At 40.5% G+C, this 12470-nt stretch overlaps 1 protein-coding gene across 1 annotated transcript in view; it reads left to right on the plus strand.

Moving 5' to 3' along the window:
• The first annotated feature begins 1215 nt into the window (after positions 1-1215).
• Positions 1216-12470, plus strand: part of hip1rb (huntingtin interacting protein 1 related b) — a 28554-nt gene continuing 17299 nt past the window's right edge. Inside the window, exon 1 of the mRNA XM_079686680.1 lies at positions 1216-1556. Within this exon, the coding sequence (XP_079542806.1) occupies positions 1464-1556 (93 nt within the window). The 5' untranslated portion in view covers positions 1216-1463. The remainder of the gene's footprint in view (positions 1557-12470) is intronic.

Raw genomic sequence — 12470 nt, forward strand, 5'->3', positions numbered from 1 at the left:
CTGGCTAATTTACCAATGGATGTGAGTTGGGCCTTGCCTGTTCAGAGACTGGTTTATTATGTAGAAATGTGTGTGCAGTTTAAACCATGCAGAAACAATGTGAACAAGCCAGTTCAGCCTGCGGGGCGAATATGTCCTTTTGTTCCCTTCTCCTGTTGTCCCATCAGCCCTTGTGTTTTCTTCACCTGCATATTTGGGAACAAAACATCATGGTCACCGCTCCACCCGCTGCAACGGACATGAAATTCCAGTCCTACAACCTTGAAATGCAGACAGAGCCTAAAATAAACAAACAACAGAAGTGTTAGTTTTCTTATTCAGGTGTCACAGCTGCTCTTGGTGAGTGGGTGAGGAATAAACTACATTTCCCACCTGTCAAATGTAGGCCTATTGACTTTGTATCTTGATTGTTGATTAGATTTTTATGTTAAAAGTTTGTATTGAAAGTGGCTGAAGCTGTGACAGGATAAAAGATGAAGGAAACAGCAAACAAAACGGGTTATTCCACGTTCCTCAAGTCTTGTGGTTAGTCAGCCAAGTCGAGTAGAGGCACAACCTTTTAAAAAAAAAAACGTATTATAAAATAACACATTCAGGTTTATGTTCACTTGAGAAAAAATAGATCTATAAGACTTTTAGTGATGTGTTTGCCATTTGCACACATTGATCTGCCTTCATTCACTTTCTATATCCTGTTTCCTTCCCTGAGTCTACCTAAAAATACATTTTGACTGTTGTTTATTTAATTTAAGAAGATTTACCAATATTGTTTGCCCACTAAATGCATTAAAAAGTATTATTGAGTTTGCTTAATGTCATCACATTGTTGATTAAAACACATTTCTGCTCATGGGTTTCTACCTATGGTTTCTACCTTTGCTTAAAGTTTACCTTGTGTTAATGAATGTGCATGGTCCCTTCTTAAGTAAATAAATAAAAAATATGGTGGATGAAACGATGCTTTATATGCAGGGCCGTCCCTCCGTACAGGCCGATCATGCACATCCCCTGATTACAATCTGATTTGATATCCTTCTTTATTTACCTTCACTACTTGATTTCATTGAGGTGATGACGTCACTGCCTGCTGCTGAGCCAGGAATAGAAACACACATACTAAACAACAGCACGATTTATTAAGATAATTGCTGTTTTAAAAACACTTATCTGCGATGTAATGGAAACATTTAGACGTGTGTGTGTTTAGGAGGATGTCGGCGGCAGGAGACACGATGATGCATCATGTCCTCCACCTTGGGGGCGTATCCCTCCGCCGCCGTAACGCATGAGGCATTCACTTTGCTCTTCCTCATCAGCCGTGGTGCATCACCAGCGATGAACACACAGGACATGTCCCTTTCTAGTTAGTGCGAAAGTGCTCTAATATTTCCTCTCGCCTGGACGTGTTTTCGTGTCTTTATCTATTTTGTTCTCCCTGAGACTGTCCTTGTCCGAGCTCCAGGATGAACAGCATTAGACAGGTGCCCACACGGGTGAAGAGCCGGCGGACTGAAGCCAACCTTGGAGCGGAGAGGGAGCATTTTGACAAGCAGCAGGTAAGAAATATCAGACATTCAATGCTCTCTTTGGGGTGACAACCTTTATTTTACTCGGGCCTGCTGCTGTGGCTTTACCGGGGGACTATATATGTGTTTGTGCGCGGTGCTCACAGCCAGTGTATCCTACCGCATAGGCCACGTTTCCAATTAACACCCGGACCTGGGAGTTTAATGTTTGAAATGTGAATTAAATGTGTCGAAGGCGTCTGTCTACTTGACAACAAATGCCCAGTTGCTGCTAGGTATGCCGTGAAGCTGAATATTGCGTGTGTGTGTGTGTGTGTGTGTGTGTGTGTGTGTGATTGTGCTTGTACAACTATCAGTAAAGTAACGAAGTACATTTACTCAAGTGCTGTAGGCCTACTATATACGGTATGTATTGTGATGTACTTTACTTCGAGTATTTAAATGTGTTGCTGCTTGGTACTTCTACCCCACAACAATTCAGAGGTAAATAGTGGGATTTTACCTTATCTTTATGACTTTAGTTACACCTGGAGTAACATTCACAAGCAGCATAAAAACTCACTCACACCTTTTAACCTCTTTGATAAACACTTTCATACATCAATCATTATAGTCCAAACATAATATATATCATTCTGAAATGGACCATATGCATAATGAGTACTTTTACTTGTACTTTAAGTATATTTTGATGCTAATACTTTAGTTATTCTACTTGAGTAACATTTTGAATGCAGGACTTTTACTTCTAACAGAGTATTTCTACACTCTGGTACTTTTACTTTTACTCAAGTACAAGATCTGAGTACTTCTTCCACCTCTCCAACTAACCTTGTGAGAACCAACATGAGTTTGAGACCTTGAAAGTGAAGACATCTTTCGAAAGTGAGGATCTTTGGCCTGTCCTTACTTTAGACACATCTTAAAAGGCCTGTTTTGGGGTTCAGACTTGGTTTCAAGTTACTATGAAGTTAAGGGTTAGACATTTAGTTATGATAGTTAAAGTCACAGTAATGAGTGTCAACACAAGTAAAATGCAGGTGCATGTGTTCTTCTTTTAATACGTCTTAGACAGGGTAGGAAAGACATGTATTATCACTGGTCAGTTATGGGCAATTTTTGCCCTCAATGTTTGAAATATGGAGGCCTTTAGGCTACATACAATCACAAACTAGTTTTTGACCCTTCAAGTGTTTTTAATAGGGCAACTCATTTCAATAAGCGGTTGATTTTTGCAACACAAGGATAGACAGTGTCTATCTGTACTGTGTTTCCTTGTGAAACTGAACATTAGCCCCATTTTCATTTGAAACTGTTTCAGAGACGGTATGAATTGTCCATTCTGAAAGATTCTAGCATTGAAGCATTTTGTCGCAGCCTTAATATAGACACATCTTTGACATTAAGATTGAAATCCAACCATGTTGTGCGGCGCTTTTCAATAGTCACACCATTCATTCCTTTTTTAAGCTTGTCCATTGATATCATGCTGATCTTGTCCTTCCTGTTTGTCCACCTTTCCTCCCTTACAGACATCAGTTTCCCTGCCTTTAACAGCCTCATTGTTGAGCAAACACCCAGGAATCACATTAACTTTGAGATAGTGTTACCCTGGTGGAGTACGTACTCAGAAATATTATTCAGTTTCCTTTGTTTCTCCTCTAAATGAATGAGATTTTTTTTTTTTTATTCTTCATGCAACAACAGGTGCTTTTGTGTTTTCTGGCTGTAACCTCACTGCAGTCATCTGCCAAGTAAAAACGTTATACTCCTCTTTACCAGAATCAAGATACATCATTTGTGACTGAGATGAACCCCCTTGTTAGGGAGCTGCTGCTTCAAGTGAAGCACACACCCCGTCTGACTTAGAAGCATGAGATTGAAACGTGGTTGAGTAACTAAACAAACCGTTGAACAGCTGTCCGGGAGTTACAACACTTCCAGTATTATGCTATCTAAAATGGGCTGAGCTTTTCCTTCGCTGGGTGTGTACTCCTCCGTCAGGGCTTTATTTGCTTTTGCAGCACGTGTAGAGCGGTGGAGCTGATTGTCTTTCCTACTCCTTTCTTTCCCCTAGTCTACTAGACTGCATTTTTCTTTTGTGTAGTTGACTTGTTTAATGTGGCAGCGTAATATTTGTTGATTTAGCAAAAACAAGAGTAGGCACAGTTATGATTTTAAAAGTGTTGCCTTCCTAGTTTGATGCAGTTCAACAATGGTACAACAAGGAATCTTGTGTGTTAAGAACATGCTTCAAAGCTTAGTTTAATTCTCATATCATATTCAGAGTATTGTGGTCAGAGTATAATTAACCGCTTTCAGCACTTGATCTTGTTTATCTGAACTACTCGGGTGCCACTGCTCAGCTGAATGAACCCACAGGGAAATATGCAAATGAGGAGGCAGTATGAGGAAGTATATGACTCCTGATTATTGTACGGCTCTTTACTGCCAACTTGTTTACATTTCACTTCAAGGAGTTTAGTGGATGTGGAGTCTCAACTGCTGAACTAGTTGCTTTAAAGGTGGGGTAGGTCATTTTGGAGAAACCAGCTCGAGTGCGCTGGAATTTGAAAATACACAGCCGGAACAAATCTGCCACTTCCTTACAGAGCCCCTCCTCCAACACACACGAACGCGCGCATGACCAATGAGGGCACGAGATAATTTTGTGCACAGATGGAAGGCTGACAGGCAGGTAGGACATCCAGTCATTTTAGCCGGGCCGGCTAAAATGATTGGTCGTGCTTTTTACAGTACCACGGCTTCCACAGGTGACATTTTTTAATGGATTTTTTTGTCAAAGCACTTCAGATATTCATTGCTATCGGGATGTTAAGAGCATTCCATGGAATATAACAAAAAGTGTATCGCGAGCCGGTTTCTCAAACTTACCTACCCCACCTTTAAAGTAAAAAGCAGTTTTAAAATGAAAAAATGCAACTTAATTGTAACCTGGTTTGATGAGCCAGCTGTAAGAACTACAGCTATAAGTCAACTAATCGATAAGTCGATCGACTGAATTGTAAACTTTCAAGTGAAATTGTCAGTGAATGCTACTTTCAGCCTCTCAGATATCGAGGTTTCCTGCTTTTCTCTGTTACATATTGTATGAAACTGAATATATTTTGAGATTTAGAAACCAGACATTCGAAGACTCAATGCATGTAGAAAAACAATCAGCCACTGAATATATATTGAATATAGTATGTAGTTGCAACCCTAGCTATTCTGTGTGTCTGAGGAGCCTCTATATTCCTGTATTAGAAATTGTATTATCATATATTCCTCTCTTCATAGAGTTTCTGAGTACTGCTGATTCATGCAGGACTGAAAGTCCTCACTGTCGCTCCACTCTCTCCTCTTTATGTCGACCTCGGTACCAAGGTGAAACGTCTCACACAGCGTCCTGTGTGTCAGTGTGTGTGTGTGTGTGTATAATGTTTGCTTTCCCTCGCTGTTGCCCCAGTGAGCGCCCATGAGAGAGTGGAGGGGGATGGGAGTACCGGAGCGTAAACACAGAGTGGGAGTTGAGAGAATTAAAAGCATGTTGGTCATGATGGTTTCACACTGAAAACAGGAGAGGCTGATGTGTTAAAGGTGGGGTAGGTAATTCACTTCAGAAACACTTTTTGTTATATTCGATTGAATGCTCTCAACCAGTTCAGCCCGGAGCCTGTTTTTCAGGTCTCAGGCTCGAAAATGACATTCCCAGAACAAATGACTGTATCTTCACTTCCAAAAGGGGTAAATTAATCATCTTTTTTCTCAAAGCAATGATAAAACTGTGAGTTGGAAGTAGAAAAGTCAGAATCAATATAGATTTTTTTTATTTTAAAGTAAATTCAGATTGAACATGGTAAACATTTTTAAATGATAGTGTCCGTCCAAAAAAAAAGATACTTATAGAGAAAACCACCCTTGAATGATGGGATAGTAGACTAAAAGCTTTAGGAATCCAAACTATAACATATAAGTACTCTGTATCAAGATTGATGCAAAACAAGTGACATTTTACATTTTTAGAGAGATTTAGTAAAAAACAAAACACTTCTGGGGTCATTTGGGTGCATTTTCCATATCTCTGGCCCCCCTCGTTCGATGTTGATGATTGACATCTCTTTTCGACCGTTAGAGCCAATAGAATCGAGGGGAAGTTCCTAAAATCCATCTAAACATTACCAGGGGTAGACATTAAGGGTAAAATGCCACTGGCCCTCCGGGCCGGTGGAATTGTATTATCACTGGCCCCACCATTGTAACCACTGGCCCGGAGCATTCGTCCAAACAAAATCGACTAATAATGAAGAAAATTAACACATTTGTTGCAATAGTAATTTATGCAATAACTACATTACTACTTGTACTACAACATTTGAATAATCAGTTATTCCTCATTTCCCTCAATTGTTCATATTTGGTTTATTAAAATAATGATATTGTGGTCATTGTTAAAAAATGTCTGCTATTATTATGAGTATTATTATTTGTATTGCACTTTCTGCATTCCTGTCATTAGGAGTTAGAAATGTAATGGATTAGATTAGAACCTTCATTATCCTAATGGGACATTTCCCTATAGCGAAGACCTTTATATTTTCTACTCTTCACTTGTCAGCATTGGTCGGCATTGATGTATAGAGCCGACGGAAGACCTTGTTTATATTGGCATCATATTGAGAGGTGCAGCCAGTGACGCGTCCTAAAACCAGTAAGTTAGCTGCTGATTCCCTCGACAAAAAAGCAATGGGATTCCTCCACAGGGTTTTGGAAAATAGCTGGAAATAAGGTCTGTGGAAAACGAACCTGTTTGATAAATGCACGTTTTGTTCAGCCGGATAATCTCCACATGTCTACCCTACTTTTATAATTTTATAATCATAAATCTAATCGATAGATTATAAAAGGGTTTTAGGACGCGTCACTGCGCCACTAGAAGCCAACTCCATCGATCAAGCTGGCTGAAACTTTCTCTCCCTCTTCTTCTCATGCTCCCTGTCACTCTCCTTTAACTCCGGTGACTTTCTTTTATTTGAAGATAGTTTTTTGACCGGCGCTCGGCCGGTTACCGCTGGTATTAAAAACATTTTGGCGAAAGGTTAGGTGGCGCGATAGCCTACTCACGGGAGCCTGCTCGCTCTGCGCTCCGCAGCAAACAACTGTTTGCTTTTCACCCAACAACGACAAGCGACTCACAAAACGCTATGTTGTAGCGTTAATAAACGAAACAATTAAAAAAAATTGCTAGTCAAAATAGCGATACCACAGGAACAATTTTTTTTTTAAACAGTCTTTTTAGTGGCCCGAGCGGGCAAGTGGAAAGTACGTTATGCTGGCCCGGGGTGTTTAAATAGTGCTTCCGGGCCAGCGGGCCATTTATGATGTGGAGCTCTGCATTACCCATTGGTGAATGAGTGATGCGTAGCGAGAATGCCCCTGAACCGGAAGATGCGATACACTCTGGTGGCTTTCATTAGCAGCTAATATGAAATCTCCGTTTTTGACATAAAAATAGAATTATGTATTATCAGTAATCATTTAAAACTGACACAGACACATTGGATTATAGAATCTGATATCTTGTATGTGCAGTTATGATAAGTAATAAGGGTATTTTTACCTTGAGTTCTGTGCTAAGTGCGTTAGCATTTCTTCGCTCAGGGCTCATTTTGTGAGACTTGTGTTTTTGTTTCGCTAAAAATGGTTCGTATTGTCAGTTAGCTGAGTTTCTTCCCGTTAAATGGGTATGACACATTAAGAGGTTTTTAAATATTAAGAAGCCCTGAGACACAGTTTCGTGAACAAACTACCCGCAGGACCCAGATTAAGGTCCTCTCGGGCTAAACAGGTTAACATCCCGATAGCAATGAATCCATTAAATGCTTTGACAATAAATACATAAAAACATTTCATCTGTGGAAGCCATGGCACTGTAAAAAGCACGACCAATCATCTGAGCCGGCCCGGCTAAAATAACTGGATGGTCTACCTGCCTGTCAGCCTTCCATCTGTGCACAAACTTATCTCGTGCCCTCATTGGTCATGTGCGCGTTCGTGTGTGTTGGAGGAGGGGCTCTGTGAGGAAGTCTGAAGGAAAGGGCAGATTATTTTCCGTTGCGTACTTTCAAATTCTAGCGCACTCGAGCTGGTTTCTCCATTCTTAACTACCCTACCTTTTAAGTAAAGACTTTGTTTAAGCAGCAAGTTTGTAACATTTGTCAATAACCAAAAAAGAGATTCAAGCTTTACAAATTCTATCATTTTCATGATCGATATAAATGTTTGTTTTGGATTCAAATATTTATAGCGCAAATATACGTAATGCTCATGCATTATTTACAAAACACTCGCTCATCATGCCCATGTTGTCCTTTTACTTTCCAGGTAAATAGACCAATGCTGAACACAAAGTGGTCATCAATACTGTCATTAATCACATGGTCTGTGTTTTGGGCCGTCATGTGAAGCATGAGCTAAATAACCAGCTCTGCCAACTGGCCCTAAAATGGTCTGGTTGCTAAAGAACAGTTTATTTTTTCATCAATATTTAAGGGGATGCAGAATTAATAATTAACTTGGAGATAACCCAATTAATAAGACTTGACCTCTGTCTGTTCTGCCATTCATTTTTCTAATGCATACATTCAGCCCTGCGGACATATTTCAAAAACTTGACCGGAATACACAGATTTGACAGGACGAGCTATGATGCCATACTATGTATATTATTTGTGTTTCTATTGTAGCTGTTGCAATATTTGTAGGTGGTTGAACGGGTTTTCAAAGCACGCAAATATCCAGGTGTGTCTTTTCGAAGGCAAGTTCTTACTTCTGAGTAGGGCTGAACATTGAAAACAAATGAATTTGCGAAATTATTCTCTATTTTGAGAGGGAATCATAGTGTCCGCACCATTCTTCACATTTTCAATTGAAAATGTATCAAAAATCTATTTATTTCACTTTTCACATAAAATCCAGTTATTACAAACTGTACACCCGGTGTGTTTTCTGGGCTGCAAGAGTGCTTCTATGTTTGGGCACAGTGTGCACTTGTTTGATAGGATTATTCCCTTCGTTGATGTGGGAGAGCCTGCGCAGGTTAATTAGCAAAGGGACAAAGTAGCAGTATAAGAGGAGCAACACAATAGGACGTTTATACAATTGTGTATTTGATTTGATTTTTAAGCGACACATTCAAAATGAAGAAAGTTATAAACTCAATATTGTAAAATTCAACTAAGGATTCTTGTACAAAACAGAAGCGCACTTCCTTAGAAGGAACCTGGTCGTTTCTTTCAATGTTGCTGCTGCTGCTGCAAGGAATTGTGGGATGGCATAATCTCCTTTCCTTTTAATGAAGGGTCTTCCAGTAGTACCCTATGATACATAAGATAATAAAGTAAGCATTGAAGCACCTTTCGGTAGCATTAAGAGAGAGACCCATCCTTTATCATGGCTGCTACTTGGATACTTCCTGGACATTTCACTTAGTTAGTCTTGACAAAAAAGACTATTGGACAGCAGCAACTCTGCTACTTTAGTCATGGATTCAAAACACTGGTGAGGTGAATTGTTAGCACAGGTAGCTAGCTATAAGGGGTGAGCTCTGCTAAAGTCTGTTTGTGACCTTGTCAGCCCGAGCAGAGCAGCAGTCTGTTGAATTAAGCTGATAAGGACCTGCAATAAGTGTTCCTGCCTTGAAGCATTATGTGCAGTGAGATCAGCTCAGGTGTGGGGTTGGTGCTTTGACTTCATTAACTCCACACATTGTGCCACACCAGGATGTCCAAGCACATGGACACGCTGCTGAAAGGCAAAGGTGACAAGGTAAGGCAGTGAGGCCTCAAAGTTGGAGGTGTGTAGGAAAGGATACGATGGACCTTTATTGATCCCCTTAGGGAAATGCAGGTGTTAAAGCAGCAACAGAATAAGACAGAAACAGATAGTACACATAGACCGTAGGAGGGGTGTAGACTGTGGGTGTCGAGGCTTCAGTAATGCAATGCTAGCTGGCAGTGGAGCTTATGGCCAGATTAGTCCAGGCTCTCCCTCCCTCTCACTTCTCCTCTCTGCTTGTCAGAGGATTTACTGACGCTTTAACCAGATGCAGCATAAACTCATTGGCCAGTCGACAGTGTCAGCATGTCTGCAGCGTTTGGACCGAATTGCTCTGTTAGTAAAAAAGTTTTGGATTTCATATGACTTTTCTTTGACCGTGGCACTGAGGAAAGGGTATCTGTGTTTGTGTGTGAGCTGCGTGTACACTGATGTGAGTCTTGATAGTGAGCCTTTTGTGGTGCTTTTGTGAGTTATTGTGAAAAGATGAGTATAACGGTAGTTATTTAAATCTTGAGGCAATTAAAGAATTGATTGGGCTTTTCTGATATTGGCAAGTATGCGATAATATTGTGATTCTAAAGTTACACGTGTTTGATAAATATAAAAGTGTACAGCGCAACTAGAACAACAATTTATTCGTTCAGTGAAAATGGTGAAAAACGATTTAACCCAGTTTCTTGAAGACCAAGTCTTTAAATACCTTGTTTTGTCAGTCGAATACCCAGAGATATTTAGTTTAATTGTATGAAAAATAATTGTAACGATTACTCGATTATCAAAGTAGTTGCTGATTTTTCTGTCGTTAGATTAAAAGATTATTCGACTAATCGTTGAAGCTCTCCATGCAGACGTTGCCCATTACTTTCCCACTACAAGGAGCAAGGGCAAGTTGCGTACACTGAAGTCCTCCAACAAATCAAATCAAAATGTATTCATATAGCCCAAAATCACAAAACACGTTGGTCTCAGTGGGCTATACAGATTAACAAACATAGTGGACAGTGTAAATACAATTTCAAGAAATTAATAAAACCACAAAATAGTATGTGAAATACATTAAAACAATAGAAAAAATCCCATAAAATGTAGGACTCAGGAGGACAAACATAGGGTATTCTTAAAACAGCTCTAACTATAGGATTTATTAAAAAGCAAGGTCTTCAACAAACTCTTAAAAGTTTGGACAATGTCTGCCTCCCTGATTTAAAAACATGAGTTGTTCCAGAGAAAGGCAAATTGGTAGCTGAATGCTCTGACTCTTGATCTATGGACTCAGGGAACCACTAACAGACCTGCACTCTGGGAGCGTAATGCCCAAGAGGGGCAATGGGGGATTAAAATATATTTGAGGTATTAATGTGCCTTTCCATTTAGTGCTTTGTAAGTCAAAACAAGTTTCAAATTCGATTGGGATCCTGGTGCAGAGATGCTTAAATTGGAGTGATCTGGTCCTTTTTCCATGCTTTCGTTAATGTGACGGGCTGCAGCATTTTGGACCAGTGGAACATTTTGAATGGATGTGATGGGGCCGCCTGATGAAAGGGAGTCTTAAAGCAGAGTAATAAAAGCATGAATGAGTTTTTCTGCTTCCTTTTGAGTCAGGATTAGGGCTGCTCGATTATGGCAAAAATCATAATCTCGACTATTTGGGTCAATAATTGATATCACGATTGTCGATTTACTTTGAAAACATCAATTTATTGGAGAAAAAACATTTGAACAGTATGTTTTGAACAGTTGATTACCCTGAACTTTAAGTATAACTCAACTGAAAAACCAATAATAAAAAAATAAAAAATAATCGTTATATTTCGATTACGTTGTTTTCGTAAAGCCCTTGTCAGGATGGATCTGATTTTTGTGATATTGCCGAGAGGAAATAAGGCAGCCTGTGAAACGTGTGTGGCATTATCTTTGACGTCCTTGTGGCAACACAGCACACTCGCTGGTGGTGGTGATGCGTACTGTGACACATTAACAGTGTAGTGTTTGATCACCCTCGACCTCTTGTCCTGTGTCACTCTCCCCTGTCCTCGCTCCTCGCTCTCTGACTGATGGCCGCTCTGAATGTATGAGCGTCTCCCTGCAGCCTCCCTGCTCAGCGGCCATCTGTCCAGGCCTCAGTGCCAGGCTCTGTGTGCCAGAGCACGGCCCCCATCCAACCCAATCTTCTTCCCCAGCTGTCGGGCCTTCCTCCCCCAACAAACCCCTCATTGTCACCCGGGCCTCCATGTTAGCTCGTTGCTCTTGCCCTGTGTAAACGAGCAGCTAGCAGTTCATTTGCGTCAGAGGGGGAGTCTCCTATTAACCAGGACACCCCTCTCTCACTCTGAACGACACAGACGCTCTTTTGTTGTGATCACCATGTATGTTCTGGTGGTTCTGTGTGTGTGTGGATCTGGGTTTAGGGGCGACTCCCACGGTTTGTTATGTATTAAACAGGTTTCTGTTGGATTAGGAGCCTCACTGATATGTGATTATGTTTCAAAAGTGTGACGTGGATGTACAGTATAAGCCGGTGTTTCAGGGTAGGACCCAAGATCCAGAGTGTAATGCTGTCATGTATTGGTATGTGCAACTTCAACCACATATTATGGTTACCCACTCAAGGAGAGTTTAGATACAGGAAAGTTATTTTTGAAGATGTGGTTGTTTTATTGCTTCTTGGGTTGGTCTCTTCAGTAATGCTGTGATGTTGAAGCTGGCTTGCTGGATTATTGAGGCACTATGTTCCTCAATAGATGTGTTAAGTACAAAGAGCATATCACCATATCAGATTTTCACTTTTCTTCAGCCAAATTAATTTGTAATACATATATTATCGCTATCTCTATTGGTATATTAAAGTAATTAATCTTTACATTTGTATATCTGCGTTCTGTCTATTTTTGTGTGACGTCGTGTCCCGTGACTTGAATTTTGAATTGAGCCGTCCCTTATAGATACTATCTCTTTATGTATTAGTGATGGGAATTCATTTTACCACAGTTTACCACGGAGCCTCAGTTTTGCCGCTGCGAGGCTCCGCCGCTCGCAGTTCACGCGCGTGCTCCACTAGCACCCCCCGCCAAGGCTCGCCGGCAGGACACTTTCCGTCACAGGAAC

The sequence above is a fragment of the Notothenia rossii genome (assembly GCF_949606895.1).
Source record: "Notothenia rossii genome assembly, chromosome: 6".
In the NCBI taxonomy this organism is placed as follows: domain Eukaryota; kingdom Metazoa; phylum Chordata; class Actinopteri; order Perciformes; family Nototheniidae; genus Notothenia; species Notothenia rossii.